Source organism: Sphaeramia orbicularis, chromosome 20 (assembly GCF_902148855.1).
Source record: "Sphaeramia orbicularis chromosome 20, fSphaOr1.1, whole genome shotgun sequence".
NCBI lineage: Eukaryota > Metazoa > Chordata > Actinopteri > Kurtiformes > Apogonidae > Sphaeramia > Sphaeramia orbicularis.
The window spans coordinates 3,311,591-3,328,711 of record NC_043976.1 but is presented as its reverse complement, the minus strand read 5'-3'; the positions used below and the strand labels follow the sequence as shown (position 1 = coordinate 3,328,711).

The 17,121-nt window shown below is 40.1% G+C and overlaps 1 protein-coding gene across 1 annotated transcript in view; it reads right to left on the bottom strand.

The window, feature by feature from the left end:
- The window catches only part of LOC115410980 (receptor-type tyrosine-protein phosphatase mu-like), a 188,462-nt gene that overhangs the window by 44,143 nt on the left and 127,198 nt on the right, over positions 1-17,121 (bottom strand). The window contains 5 exon segments of the mRNA XM_030122845.1: positions 3,993-4,183; positions 5,705-5,716; positions 7,996-8,022; positions 10,082-10,156; positions 12,346-12,458. Of these exon segments, the coding sequence (XP_029978705.1) occupies positions 3,993-4,183; positions 5,705-5,716; positions 7,996-8,022; positions 10,082-10,156; positions 12,346-12,458 (418 nt within the window).

Sequence of the window (17,121 nt, the reverse complement as noted above, 5' to 3'; positions counted from 1 at the left end):
CTTGTTGGAAAGTCCACATGCTGATGTGATTTTGGGAAAACAGCCTTTAAATCTGCTAAAATCTGTTGAAGTCTCCAGCTGTGATGAGGAACCCATCTGGATGTGCAGTCTGCCGTTCACTGATGGCCTGATAGAGTTCATTAAGTGCCTCACTCCTATCATTAGTGGTAATAGAATAGAATAGAATAGAATAGAATAGAATAGAACTAATTATTATTATATTATTAATATAATATTGCTATTGGGAAGGTTGTGATTTCAGAACATTAAGTTGTAACATTTAGAGAAAAACATCAATAACAAAAACAATTTTAAAAAAAGTCAATAAATGTCTATTTTTTAATAATCTTGAAGGAAAAGATGCTCCTGTGTTTTCAACATTATAAATACATAAATTTGACCATCATGGCCCCGCCCTGGAGCCACGCCTGGGGGGGGAGCCACAGAGGTCTGTTTAATGGGGTGGGTTGTCAGTGGGCGGGGCCTGGTGATTCCATCCCTGGTGGAGAACTCCAGAACCTGATCCAGTCCATTGACAGATGGTTCAGGTCTGGATTTACTGAGATCTGATCTGGTCTCAGTTCCAGGACTGAACACATCAGAGGACCCAGTCTTGAATCTGAGTCCCTGGGTAGAGCTAAGAAGTTTCTGGTTCCAGTGACTTCATACTAATGTGGACCAGTTCTTTTCCTCCTGGAACTGCTTCTGTATCTTTGAAACCTGTTGAAATGCATCAGTTCAGTCCTTGAACACTTAAAGACCTGGACCACGTCTCCTTCATTTAAAGTCAAACTGACGTTGTTTCGCTTGTTTTCAACAACGTCATGTGTCTGATGTGTTTCTGTTTCTGAGCTCTGCCTCCACCCAAACCTGCCTGAGCTGGTTCTACAGATCTGGGACCATCTCTGGGTTTCACATGTATGGTCCTAGGCCAGAGTGGACAACCATGATGCAGCTCTCTGACTGTGTCTTTGTCCCTCTCTGTCCTCTGTTTTCCTAGTCATTTCTCCAGGTATCTCTGGTTCTGGTTCTGCTGGTTCTTGTTGTGGTTCTGGACTCCTTTGTGTCCCAGGTTTTTCTTCCTCATCATGACCTTTGACTCCTGGAGGATATGACACCTTCATCTCAGTCTTCTTAAAGCCCTCATTGAAGTTGAGCATTTAGAACCAGAACCTGAGCAGTGTCTGTTACTGAACCGGACCTCAGTTTGTCCATAATCGACACCATGGTGGAGTAAGAGGGCCACCCCGGGTTCAAAGGTCTGATGGCGATGATGGACACTCAGCTGATCAGAACCTGGAGGTGAGGTGGATCTGATGAAGGATGTTTGGACCTGGATCTTCAGAAGCAGGAGTTGTCTGGAGCTGGTTTGGCTCATAACCTTTGACATAATGTGGTTTTGGTTCAGTATTTCATCTCTGGTCCTGAGGAGGCAGTCTGGTCGTCTTCAGACTGAACCGGGTCAGTTTAGAATCTCATGTCTGAGGACAATGGTGGTTTTTTACAACCACTGTTGTGCAAGTTACTTCCAAACTGTAATACATTACAGATTACTTGTTACTGTTATTTAAAAGTACTTCCTTACCTTACAATACTACAACTGTAATGCGTTACATCACTTCTGTATTACTTTTGAGTTACAAACTGACTCTTGTCATAAATGGCCTGTGCGCAGTAGAACCCAACCGCCCCCCCCCATCCCCCCCACCCCCACCCCAATACAAGACATAGGAGAGCCTTGGGATGCATACATTTGCAGCCTGAGGTACATGTGGACACATAGCTTAGTAAGTAACACAACGGTCTACAATGTTCCAATCCCAGCAGGAACGCTTGTATTTTTGTTTAACATTTTATATTTTCAAACAAGGGGCGGCGCCAAGGATGGTGGTAGATATATCCGAAACTGATAAAGAATTCTAACTAGTCATAGAAGCGTTAGCTTACCTTGTCATTGCTGATCACATGCTAACTAGCTTCTTAAAGCAGGGTTAGGGTTAGTAATGAGCATACGTACATGTGACCAATGGACTGTCTTCTACTATATTCACCCACCAGCTGAACACCAACAGGAAACAGAACTTTCCTGTCCTTTTTCATTCCTTAAGGTCTCACTGTCTTGCGTTTTTTTTTTTTGTTTTTTTTTTTCATTTGATCAATTAAAATATGGGTGAAAAGTGTGTTGTAATGCAAGCACTATTGAACATGTACCGAGTAAAATATTACTGAAAATTGCTAAGTAATGCCTTACACTACTGCATTACAGCAAAAAGTATTCCACTACTGTAATATATTACTTTTGTAATGCGTTACTCCCAATATTGTTTACAACAAACAACAAATATATATTTATTCTAATTTTTGTAAAAAAAAAAAATGATTTTACTCATAACAAACAACAAATTTTTCAAAACATGAAATTTATTGATGGAATTTCTAAACATTTAAAGTTATCATGATTTTTATGTTAAAGATGAACGATGACGATGTTTCCTGATCAAACTGGTTCAAATGTGAACTCATGAACATGTAGAGACAGACAGACAGAGACAGACAGACAGACATGTAGGCAGGCAGGCAGGCAGATGAGGTCTCACCACTAACTTTCTGCAAATGGAGGGTGAAAACACTGTAAAAGTGTGTGTGTGTGTGTGTGTGTGTGTGTGTGTGTGTGTGTGTGTGTGTGTGTGTGTGTGTGTGTACTCAGTATGTATAATGGATCAGCCCTGAGGGTTAGCCGCTAGCAACAGACACACACACACACACACACACCATCCATCCCCTGTTTTGGCCCATTAGCTGCAGGGTAGATCTATAATGTATGTCTATGTGTGTGTGTGTTCAGGTAAAGTCCATTAGTGAGTTTGTGGTGATGAAAATGGATAAACAACACACACAGCTGTCAAACCACTGCTGTTAACGCACCTTATCATTGTGTTCACTGCCTCATATGTCCCATTTATTATCATTATCACTATTAGTAGTGTTAATTCTCCTTTGTGTTAATGCATGTGTGATTGGGTTCTGCAGATCTAGCTCTGGTTGATTGTTCTCAGGTTCTAGAACTGATTAACAGTTCAAATCATGTCACGTAAACCAGTTTTCACTTTTTAATGAATGTGGAAATAGAGTGTTCTTGTGTTAGTTTTTGGTTGTTTCTGTGATGAAACAAGATTAAAAAGATACAAAACAAAAACACATAAATAGATGAAAAGATGAAAATGATGCAAGCGAAGTAAAGTGATGTAAAAGAAAGAGGATGTGAGCAAAAAACGAGGGCGGACCACACGAGGGACGAGAGACGAGAGACAACGAGGGAGTCAGAGACAACACTAAGCTACATGTCATTAAGAGTTAACAGAGTTAGACAGAACAGACGTGGCTAAGTTTACACCTAATGTCAATGTCAAAACCTTTGTAAACCGTATCCACGATGCGAACAACACAGTAAAAGCATACACACACATACACACACACACACACACACACACACATAACAGAAAAGAAATTCACTGCTGATGATGAAAAAACAAAACTGGGAAAAAAACAAACAAAAACACTGAAATCACGCTGTCCACAGGGGAGGGTTCTGTTACCATGGTAACAGGACTATGGTAACCACGGCTGTTCTGTTAATGAGTTACTATGGTAACTGGATGCTGTTGTGGTGTTGGCGCAAGATCATGGATGGATGAAAAAAACCTGTATCTCAAAATATGACATGATTTATTCTATAATTTTATTCTTAGTTGATGTCAAGTTGAATTTATTTGACTAAAATTAAACTAGTTCAGGGAAAACATGACTAAGACTAAACATGTTTAGATTTAGATTAGATTTGAACAAATCTTGATCTACACACGTGTCTTTTCTGTGTTGGTTGTAAGTTGTTTCCGTGTTGGTTGCGTGTTGTTTCTGTGTTGGTTGTGCATTGTTTCTGTGTTGATTGCGTGTCGTTTGCGTGTCGTTTCCATGCCAACGGTGGCGCTCACCTCGTACTCTTCCTTGAAGCCATACCCCTCTGCACACTTCATCTGGGTGATGTGCTGCAGGAGGTCTGCGACCCGGATCGCCGGGTGGAGCTGGGCCGTCTGATAGGGCAGCGCTTCCCGCTCCGACTCTCTCTGCTTATAATGGGACTGGACCAGGCTACTGGTTTCACTGGTCATCGTGTGACTGTCATCTGCAGGATGGACAGAGGACAGAGATGTAAAACACATGACCCACATGACCTCGGGTGACATAACACCACATCCAACATGGCATGTACAGGACCACACAGATGATGAACTGAACGTCATATCCAAATTTAGTTTGCAATCACACTTGGAAGGAACTATTATACTCAGTACATTCTAAAAACAAGATTCAGTTTCAATGCATTTTGGGAAATTCTGCATAAAATGAATGAAAGACTGACAGACAGAAAAGATGAACATATCAGTGAATATCACACATGACAAACATGAAAAAGAAAAACAACCAAAATGTGACAGAACAGACAACTGCAGTACTGAGATGTGAAATAAAACTGTAAAGATGTAGGAAAGGGAAAATACTCAAGGAAAGTACTAGTTCCTCTGTACTGAAGTAGAGAACTACAGTTAAAGTACTTTCCACAACAATGTATCAGATGCATTAGAGGAAGGTAACATTCTGAACAAAACTAAAAGATACTGTGACATTGTGATGCTAAAGTAAACAGTACTTCACTGTGTTTGTGTTACACAGTACTTTCATAAGTCACATAAGAATCTTCTAAATCAACGAATGTCATCTGTGCTGTTGAGGTATAATTCCAATAGAATCATCAAGTTTCATCAGTCATATTCATTCTGAAGTTTGGTCACATGTTGGCGCTGAAGGGGCGGGACTTCACCTCTCTAAAGCCTATACAACCAATCAGAGATGAATGTCCCTTCAGATGATCCAGTCACAGTCTAACTCTTGTGAACATTAACATTAACATCAACATTTTCACTGTTTAATTATTTTATGTGCAACAATAACAAACCCTGGTCTGTGTCCATGGTATCCATGTTGTTACCGCGACAACACAGATGAATGGTCAACATCACCTGACATCAAATCACATGACTGGACAGAGGATGCTGTTTGGTTTCATTTCACACTGCTGCTCAATATCACAGATCAATAACCAACTAATCAGCCTTCATGTCAGTTACAGTCCAGTAGAACCAGTACTGGTACTGGGTCAGACCCAGTGTCCATACTGGCTCAGACCTGGTCCTAGTTCGGGTTCTAGAGCTGCAGTGTGAAAAGAGTTCAGATACCTTGAACAAAACAACCCTGGTCCTGGTCTTGGACTGGTTCAGGTCCAGAACTAAACTGCTCTTAACTCTCTCTGTTCTTATTGGCTAGCCTGGGGGCTGACTGACCAATCAGAAACTCTCTATCCCAAACAGCCCAACCAATCACGGTGAGGCGAGGTGAGGCCATGTGATGGAGGTGACAGCTGTAATGACTGGACAGATGAAATGACACCAGGACACCAACCAATCAGAGAAAGATGTATGAACAGGACTGAAACCTGATTGGTTGGAAATGAAATGGTGGGAGGAGCCAGGACTGTGATGTCACAATTTCACAGAAAAAGGAAAAAAGGGGCAGTGCCACGCTAGCAGATGATGTAACAGTGGGTGGGTGTGGCTACATGCGGACACGCCCCCTGATAACCACTTACCATTAATGGGCACTTTACAGAGAAAGAAACAAGAGAAGAAGAGACAGGAAATAAGTAACAACTTTAGCTGTACCCTAATGCTAATACACACCTAGCATGAATCATACAGGGACAAGCTCCTAGCAGAAAGCCACTAATCTACCCTGGCTAACTAACCTGGCTAACTGGATCCTGTTATAGGACTCATAGCCTCAGCTAACCTGAAGACAGCTTAACTAGCCTGAGGACAGAGGAGACACACCTGCAGCATTAGCTGACAGTTAGCTGGCGGGTAGCTAATCTAGCACTATGTTTACTGTAGGAGTCTTACAAACAGCTTTTTAGCACAGATTAACACGTTCATTAATATTAGAATAACATTAATACCGATAAGTGTGGGATTTTATAAACAAGAAACTTTAATGGATAAAATCTGATAAATCACAGAAGGTATAATTTGTTAGACTTCTAGTGTTAGCTAACATTTAGCCAGGCTTGCACTACATTCAACACAGGAGTCCATCTTTTATCATTATAAGATGTGTTTGCTAAACACTATTCATAGCAAAGTTTTTATTTCAATGTCAAATATCTGCATTTTAGGAGTTTCGCTAATTTATTTTCAGGTGTATGCTACAATCAAACTGATGTTATTAAATTTGTTAACAGAGAGAAATTTATCATAACAAGACATTTTCATGTTCTGTGACAACACTTTGTTAGAACTACTGAGTATTTACAATGCTAACTACCACTGATGCTAAGTTAACTGCTGTTATTTAGCATTTTAACAATGAAATTAATGGTATATTATGAATTTAGCTCTTGATTAGCCCTTTCTGTTTCTTTCTTTCAGATATTTCACAACTATAATGAACAATGTTTGCTAATTAAACTTGTTGTCCCAAGGTGAGATATCATCTAATGTTGGCTATCTTAGAACACAGTTGTCATCAATAAAGAAAAAGTGGTTCTTTCTTAAAACCAATGTTTGTTTTACTTTCTTGTCTCCTATTTTGTAAACTGCAAATGGTACAACTACTCTTGAAATTATAGCCTAAACATCTTATAATTAATATAGATTTTTGTTAATAAGTCTGTAGTGTATTAGCTGATGATGGTTAGGGTCGTATATTGGAGGAAACAAAAGCATTTTACTAGACTATTACAGAAGTAGGGAAAAAGGAACCACAGCTTTTTTTTTTTTTTCTTTTTTTTTTTTTTACCAAAGTAAGAAACTAACTAGCGTTCGCTAGATTTGCAGTTGTAAACAAAAAACAAGTCAAGTGTTAAAACTCATATTTACTGTTGTTTGTCTCTTGTGTGGTTTATATTCAAATAATACAATTATTAAGTCAATTAAAGCAAAATTATGATATAATTAATATTCAAATGTTTGCTAACAACTGTGTGCTAAGCTGGTTTAGCATTTGTTATTAATCAGTGTATTCTGAATGCTGTGATATTAAAAAATAATCCTGATCTTTGGATCTTGTTCAGTTTTTTTAAGCAGTGACAGAATCAGCTGATGTTTAACTGTTTCCAGCTGTTCTCTGGGTTCTGTGTTTTTTTGTTCCTGTTCTGTTTTTGTGCGACATTGTAAACTTCCACAGACTACGATATGTTGCTAACAGCTGGGTCTGATCAACCCGCCGGTTGTGGGTTTAAGGTGTTTTAGTTTTTCTCCCCCCAGTCCACGTGGGCGTGTTGTGTCCATGCAGAGGTCGAAGGTCACACACAGACGTGACGTCAACACGACACCAGGAATGTTGTGGATGCGGGGATGGAGTGAAGCCCACGATATCTCCAGAAAACGTTCAAATCAAATGATAATAAACAAAACCAGAACAAATCCATTAAAAACAAGAAAACACAGAAATAAAATCAGCAAATTACAATTAAAAGGTTTAGAATTAACAAATTAAATACCGATCAAAGCAAATAACGGGTTAAAAGTAGGACTGTATAGAAATAAATAATAAGAAAAAATTTGAAATAAAAGAAGGAAAAAATTTCTATTAAAACCAAAAGATTTTAGTTGAAATATACATCACGTAAATTAAATAAAATATACAAAAATAAGTAAAAGTGAACAATTACAATAAAATCAGATAAATATAAAGATAATTAAAAACCAAAAGCAGCCGAACGAGAAGCAAGCAGGGATGGATGAAGCCAGAAGATCACGCTCTCATTCTCTGTCCCTCCACCTGTCTCTCTCTCACCTGTCTGTCTACTTCCTGTCTGTCTTTCTGTCTGTCTGTACAGTTAACATGTGTGTTCTAAAGAAGAAGGAAAGGAAAGAGTCTCACCCAGAATGGCAGTTGGCACGAAGGGGTCTGTCATCAGGAAGCATCAGTGGACAGGAGGACAGATCCAGATGGACAGAGAGACAGGCAGGAAGACAGAGAGACAAGCAGGAGGACAGAGAGACAGATGGACAGAGAGACAGGCAGGAAGACAGAGAGACAAGCAGGAGGACAGAGAGACAGATGGACAGAGAGACAGGCAGGAAGACAGAGAGACAGATGGACAGAGAGACAGGCAGGAGGACAGAGAGACAGGCAGGAGGACAGAGAGACAGGCAGGAGGACAGAGAGACAGGCAGGAGGACAGAGAGACAGATGGACAGAGAGACAGGCAGGAGGACAGAGAGACAGGCAGGTGGACAGAGAGACAGGTGGACAGAGAGACAGGCAGGAGGACAGAGAGACAGATGGACAGAGAGACAGGCAGGAGGACGGAGAGACAGGTGGACAGAGAGACAGGCAGGAGGACAGAGACAGATGGACAGAGAGACAGGCAGGAGGACAGAGAGACAGATGGACAGAGAGACAGGAGGAAGACAGAGAGACAGGCAGGAGGACAGAGAGACAGATGGACAGAGAGACAGGCAGGAGGACGGAGAGACAGGTGGACAGAGAGACAGGCAGGAGGACGGAGAGACAGGTGGACAGAGAGACAGGCAGGAGGACAGAGAGACAGATGGACAGAGAGACAGGCAGGAGGACGGAGAGACAGGTGGACAGAGAGACAGGCAGGAGGACAGAGAGACAGATGGACAGAGAGACAGGAGGAAGACAGAGAGACAGGCAGGAGGACAGAGAGACAGATGGACAGAGAGACAGGCAGGAGGACAGAGAGACAGATGGACAGAGAGACAGATGGACAGAGAGACAGGCAGGAGGACAGAGAGACAGATGGACAGAGAGACAGGCAGGAAGACAGAGAGACAGATGGACAGAGAGACAGGTGGACAGAGAGACAGATGGACAGAGAGACAGGTGGACAGAGAGACAGATGGACAGAGAGACAGGCAGGAAGACAGAGAGACAGGCAGGAGGACAGAGAGACAGGCAGGAAGACAGAGACAGACAGGATAAGAAGAGGGACACCAGTCAGTGCCAAAGGACACATTGATCCATTTTCTCCAAAACATTAAAATTTGCTGCATCTCCATGGCCACGCATTCAACATAAAGTCCCCATGTGAAAACATCTTAAATGTCTGTGGATGAACTCAAATCGATTAATTTTATAGGATGATGTGCTTAAAGTCCAACTGGGTAAAACCAGTTGAATCCAGAACGGTGGACTTCCTGTCGGGGTCCAGGTTTGTGGTTTGTGTCTAATTATCGATGTTTCAGTCAAACCTGAAGCAGAAGATGAAGCTTAATTAATGGTTTGTTTTTGCCCAATATCATGGAGTGTCAAAATGCAATTTAGAAACCTCCAATGAAAAGTCTCCATTTAAATGAAACCATCCAGGTTTGCAGAGTTTTAAGAACAACAGTTGGAACCTGATGAGTCCAGAACGGTGGACTTGAGGCATCTGGACCCAGGTCGACCTGGGTCGACCAAATCTCATCTCCCACAGCTCAGCAGCTGTTCTGATATTGGGCTGGATCAGTCCTAAAGACTGAAATGATTCACTTGGGCAGAAAATCACCGTTTTGATGACTAAACCAAACAAACCTAAAGTGAAGAAGTTTATTAAAGTACAGACGGATCCATCAGTTTATTCTACAAACACCAAAATCAATAAACATTTGGCTCAGAATAAAGTGAAGAAACACCTTATTGATGTTTGTTCCCATGAATCGTGCCATAAATTGTACCATTGGTTTATTTCAGGTACGACTGGATTCAACCTGTACCATAAAACAAGGACATGAAGTGAGAAAAGTGTGGAATACCTTTGTCATACTTTGAGTTAAATGTTGGAAATGCACAAGAAGCATCAAAGAACATCCATATGTGAACGTCCATATGAAAACATCTCTGATATGTGAACGTCCAGTGAAAAATGAGCACTTTGTCCCTGCTTTCAGCATCGTCTGATTGGAAACGTCCAACACTGCTGAGTTCAGACCTACATTAATCTAGTTGAGGTCATTACCTGGGTAGTAGGAGTTGGGTACGGAGGTGCTGATGGTGTTGGTCTTCAGGGTGAAGGAAGATGGAGATGAGACCGCTGGAAACAAACACAAACCATATTAAACATCAACATGAAAGTCTTCGTCTGATGAGCTACAAACACATCAAACCTTATTAAAAATGACTCATAATGTCTGATTGGTCTTGTGTTTGTTCAATGTACAGTTGAAACTTTGAAACATGAAACGCAGGAATAGTGTGTTAGACGTTTTCTTGACAATCTGATCAACAAAGATGAAAAATGTCTCATTTATGTCCAATGGTAAAATGTTCTTAAACGGGACAAACTCCGCCCTCTTCAGATCCTCATTAGTCCATCATCCATTAGCGTATAAACCGGATTCAGACTTGACCCTGGTCTCCAGACTCCAGACCTTCTGGTTGTGGTTGTAGTTCTCGCATGTGGATCTAGTCCAGTATTTGTCAAATCCCACTTAAACTCTGATGCTTTTCTGCGTCTGTTTGTGGTTTTATAACAGAGTCCACTTCCATCCAGTTGGACCATATTTACCACAGATGGAGCTACATTTGTCCTCTTTCAGACCATTTTTGGACCAAAGCCCAGTGACTTAGGCAATCTGAACTATGAGCCTCAGAGTAACAAGAGTCCGCCCAACGGACCATGAAACCAACCACAAACCAGACCATTCTGTTCAAATCCACTGAACTCACTGTTTACGTCCACCACTTTCACACAATTTACACTAAACCTACAGAAAAAGGACATTCACACCAGTCTCCTAGAACTCATACTGGACACATAATGGACATTTGACAAACTGACTGGGAACCAGAAACCTCTGACTGACGACGTCACCGAAGGAAATGTCAGTATGGATGTGATTCAGTGACAAAAGAGACAGAGTGACCATGGTAACCAAGGAAAGGAATCACCATAGAAACCATGTATAAAGGGCTGGAATCACCATAGGAACTACGTACATATAAAAACAGGAATCACCATAACATCAACACTTAGAGGACAGGAATCACCATAGCAACCACATATAAAGGGCAGGAATCACCATAGTACCCACATTTAAGAGTGGGCATTACCATAATAACCACATATAAGAGCAGGAATCACCATAGCAACCACATAAGAGAGCAGGAATCACCACAGCAACCATGTATAAAATTTGAAAATCACTGTAGCAAACATGTATAAGGGGAGAAAATCACTACAGGAACCATGTACTGTATAGGAGCAGGAATCACCATAGCAACCACATACAAAAGGGTGGGAATCACCTTAGTAACCACATACAAAGCACATATCTACTCATGATCTGTTAAACTACAATTTTATGAAATTATTTTCTGAATTAATTGTAATAATTATCTTAAATTTTATTTGTGAAATAGAGATTTTATATATTTATATAGTTTATATGTTTTTTAATACAGATAAATACACAGTAAATGTTACAAACTATCATAAACAATGAATATTCTAGAATTTTCTATAACATTAAACCCATCTTTCATCTCCAGAACAGGTTCAAATTATTTTCATATTGTACATACAATGTAGTCTCAGGTTCATCAAACATGTCATTTAGTTTAGGTTTACTCTGATCAGACTAAACCCTGTGGCGTCCACTGCCTTTCATTGGTTCTGTTTTCTGGACAATCATGTGTCATATGTTGAGTCTCGTCTCCGTGTCTTCAGGTCACATCTGTCCGTCCGCTGTCACATCACATTCAGTCTGTAGTCTGACAAACAGACCAAGAACCACAACGTGTGTCCACATCAACGCAGGAGAACCAGGTTCAGCTCAACCAGAGGAGAAGAAGACAAGGAGGTGAGACAAGGAGGTGAAACAAACCAAAAAAAAAAAAACACAATGAAGACATGGAGGAGGAGGAGGAATGCCTGAGGGAAGGTCACCCCCCCCCTCCCCCCGACATCTTCCCATCCATTAAACATCTTTGTTCTTGTGAATCTTCATCGTCTCGTCCATGTTATGATCATCTTCATCTCTAGTTTCATCCAATCTTCAGGTTTTCTCTCATTATTGTTTAACTCCATCTAATTCATCTCAGTTTTTCTTTTTTTCTCATCTTTTGTTGTTTTTCTTCTGTTTCTCTTACTCCATTTTTCATTTGATTCAGTTTCTTTAATTTTTTGTGTGTTTGTGTCAACCTCATGACCTTGTTTTGTCACCTGTCAGATACCATCTCAGTGTGTGTTGTGTGTATTGTTGCGCTGTTGTGTGTACTCACTGCGTCCGTTCAGTGTGTGCGTGTCCACCATGGTTGTGTGCTGCGAATTATTGACCATCAGAGTCATTTCCTGTCTGGAGCTCAGCGTTTCCTTCCTCTTCTTTGCCAACTTCCTGTAGAGATAAAATGATGTCATCATCACCATCATCATCAACCTTCACTAACCCACAGATAGAACCTTAGGTAACCCACAGGTAGAACTTTAACACTGGAGTTGAACCTTCACTAACCCTCAGGTAAAACCTTCACTAACCCACAGGTAGAACCTTAACTAACATTAGCATAGAACTTTCACTAACCCTCAGGTAGAACCTAAACTAACAGTGGAGTGGAGGGGCTAAGGCAGTGGTTTCCAACCGTTTTTGGCTCGTGACCCTATTTTAACATCACAAATTTCTGGTGACATTCAAAACAGAGCCCTTTTTTTGCTAAAATTAATTTGGTTTTGATCATGTAATAGTTTGCTATACTATGTTGCAAATAAATGTTAATATTAGATGACATTTACTCTATATAATGTATATTATTATGAATGGAGGCAGAAAAGCCAGGTGTAGATTACTGCACAAAGGGAGAATTTTATTTTCCTTGGTCAGGATCTGTCCAGTCAGTCCAGCTGTGATTTACAAGGAGGACAATTAATACTGAACAAACAAGAACTGAAACTATGAATTATGAAAGAGCTGCAGCATCTGAAACTGACCACAGTGAACATTTGACAGATAAACAGAACCACAGTGCTGCAGTTTCACACTCACAGTTTGTCTTTTATGGATTGTAATTGTCTCTCTCAACTCACCAGATATTTTTTAATAGTAAGTTTTTATTTTTATCAATTACTAGAAATTTCAGGCGACCCCATTTGAAATCCTAGCGACCCCAAGGTTGAAAAACACTGGGCTAAGCGGTGTGAGAGAGGAGCACTGTTTTGGGAGGGAGGCTACGCTCACACTGACTCTGAGGACATTTGAATAATTTAATGAACATATATAATGCTGCGTTACCACTGCGTGGTACCAGCTCGACTCAACTCGATTCGGCCTTTTTGTGTTTCCATTACGTAAAAGAACCTGGAATCTGGCACCTGGTCCTTTTTTTGTAGTAAACACTGCAGACCATTGATTGGTCAGTTACCTCTGCGTCATTGCGTTATCATTGCTCGACCTGCCATTAAAAAAAACAGATTCGGAAGTTTACAGTAAATATAGCAGTAGGCTAATCCATGATGACAGCCCACAAAACGACACTGAGGTCGGTCAAGGACGTTCAGACATTTCTGTCCTTGGTGAACGATGAAAAGATTCAGCGTGAGCTTGACGGGGCAACATGTAACGAGCGAGTTTATCAGAAACTCTCGGAGCAGACATCACAGAAGTTCCGCGCAGCGTTGCTATGACAACCAGGTACTCTAAAGTGGGTCGTATCCTGGAATGGAAATGGTCTCCAGGAATAGTACCTGGTACCCGAGTCCAGTTGAGTCGAGCAGGTACCACATAGTGGAAACGCGACTTAAGAGAAACTGGAACAAAAGTACCAACCTGATACTGATAATACTATGAATATTTACATGGATCCACCCAGCCAGAACCAGAACTACTGGGTCAGGTCTAGAACCAGAACTAGGCCAGGTTTAGAACCAGAACTACCAGGCCAAGTTCAAAAGCTGAACTACTGGGCAAGGTCTCGAACCAGCAGTCATGTTCCAGAGTAGACCCTGTTTTGGGTCCGATATGATCTGCTTACTGGTGCTTCTCCCAGTCAGTTCTGGTTCTGCTTTAACTTATAGAAACAGTGTTTCTGTGAACGGGGTTTGTTCAATGGCATCACCACCTTCACCTTCACATACATTCTAATCATGTTAAACACAACAGGTCAGAAGCATCGACATGGAGACGTTCCACAGATGGAACATGGTATTCACTTGTGTGCTTCTCATGCTGTTGAAGCCTGAAACCACGATGTGACACACTCAGACGTTCACCGCGGTAAAACACTCAGGGCATTTTCTCTGTTTCTATTCTGAGTGAATAAAAGCATCCATTTGTGCGATTGATGACACACATGGACACAGTTTAACCCAGACCTGAAAATGGAAAAGAAGAAATGCACAAATGGACAAATGAACAGAACGGGCTTTTAAAGTCAAAGTAAGACACGGAGGAGGTGGAGGAGGAGGAGGAGGAGGAGGAAGAGGAGAAAAATAGGAGGAAGATTAAAAGAAGATGGAAGAAGGAGGGGGAAGAGAAGGAAAAGGAGGAAGAGGAGGAGGAAGAGGGGGAGGTGGGGAGGACGGGAAGAAGGAGGAAGAGGAGGTGGAAGAGGGGGAGATGGAGGAGGAAAAGGAGGAAGAGGTGGAGGAAGAGGTGGAGGAAGAAGAAGATGAGAAGGAGGAGGAAGAGGAGGATGTGGGGAGGAGGGGAAGGAGGTGGATGAGGAAGAGGATATGGAGGGGGAAGAAGAGGAGGTGGAAGAGGAGGAGGTGGAGGAAGAGGAGGTTGAAGACAAGGAGGTGAAGGAGGAAGAGGAGATGAAGGGGGAAGAGGAGGAGGTGGAGGAAGAGGAAAAGGAGCCACACAAAATGATAACACAATACGACAACAAAAGAACCCAACAGGATGTGGATGTTCAACCTCCACCACTGACGCTTCAGGGGTTTGTTCCCAGTTGTATCGTTGTCAACAGGAGGTCCCACATGACAACACACGACACACAGCAATGCCCGACGACACACAACACCTGACACGATGGATTCAGCTCCATATATTTTTTGTTTGACCTTTATTGAACCAGGGACAAACGACAACAGTCACAACCATCACCTCCTAATGTCAGGATTTCTACGTAAACGTCAGCTTCATTCTTTAATTATCTATTGACCTTGTGTCTCTGATCTGGATCAGGGTCAAGGTCCAGGTCCATCCTGGTCTGCCATTGGACCCCCTCCTCATCCTCACGCCATGAATTATTTTATCAAAACATTCCAACTTTTTTCTTTATTTTGATCAGAATATAATAAAAAATAATAATAAAAAGAAGAAGAATAATGTATTGTCACTACACTGTAAAAAAAAAAAAACTGCAAAAAAAACGGTATTATTCCAGCAGCAGGGGTGCCGAAAAAATACTTTTAAATGATGGAAAATAACCATCTCATAAAAATACGGTAATTTTCCATAATTAAAATACAGTTTTTTGCTCTAAATTTACAAGAGATTTTGCTTTTTTTTTTTTTTTTTTTTTTTTTACTTTTTAATGTTTATAAAAGAATATTTACATGTATTAAAACAATCCAATTACCTACAAATATGGACGAACATTGTTATAAAACAAATAATAGGGCTTAAACTTGCAGAAAAGTTCTGTTAATAGTTGGTGTTTATCACATAATTTTATGTTAAAAACTTGTATATCAATTAATATTTGATGTAATAAAATTATATGCCACACATAAAAACATCTGATTTATCTTTTAAAACCCGTCAATTAACTGTAAATAAACTAGTGGTCTGGTTTTGAATTCCAACAATTTACAGTTAATTTAAGTTGATAGAAAGTATAAACATTATAATTGTAGTTTATTTCACACTCAATCACGTGGCTTTCTTCTATAACTTCTTATAAAAGGAGTCCAATTTTGACATTAACAAACAAGTCTTGTTAAACTTACGGGACAAATACTTCGTTTACGGTAAATTATCAGTAATTTTATCTCATTTTATTATTTTTTTACAGTATTAAACTTTAAATTAACAATTTAATGTCATAAATAGAAAATAAATATTTGTGAAATTATGATACATTTGCAAATGTATTTTAACTGTATTTTTCTGTGAAAAAACAAAAAAACTTTTTTAAAAAAATGGAAATTTTATGGTTATTCACAGTTACAGTTATTTTACATTTGACATATAAAATCACAGTCTGTTTTTGTAATTTCATTGATATTTTCCTGTATCTTAAAAATACAAGAATAACCTGTAAAATAAATGGTAAAAATTCTGTTAAATTACTGATTTTTTTTTTTTTACAGTGTATATAATCACTATACTATATTAAAACTTTATCAGTGGAATTATGACTCTTTTCTTGTACTTTTCCTCCTTGGAATGTGACAGTCTTTATAATTATAAATGACTAATGATGACAAATGATTAATTCATCATGCATTTGATAGGTTTTCTATGACCTACTGTAAATTAAATATGTGTTATAGATGTGTAAACCATGACATGGGGTTGTAATAATATGAGTAGATGTAGATGAGTCCAGGCTTTTCTTGTATGTTATTACTTTTCAATGGTCATTATTGTAAAAACTATTAAAGCTTTAACATGTGGTTCTTGTATCAGTGTTTTCACATCAGGCATGTTCATCATTACATGCATGTGAGTCTATGATATTTTTATTTATAACTTACACATCCAGGTGATCTGACTTTTGACCTCTGACCTCACACAGAGATAACACAAAGAGACAAAACGTTCCTGCAGAGAAACAGCTTCTCTCTGAGTCGGATCTGAGGCGAGAACGTGGGTGTGAGGACGGCGTTGGCAGGTGGCGAGGGGTGGATCGATTTAACAGCACACACACACACACCATAACACACCATGTAACACACAGCACAACACACACCGCAACACACAGCGACACGGTGAAAGTCAAGGCTAATCGATGCTGATAGAATGAGCGTCCGGACGCCATTTGGACATCAGTTTATGTGCGTCTCCTTGTAACGATCATTTGATAGACAGGTTTATTACAGACGACTAATTCTAT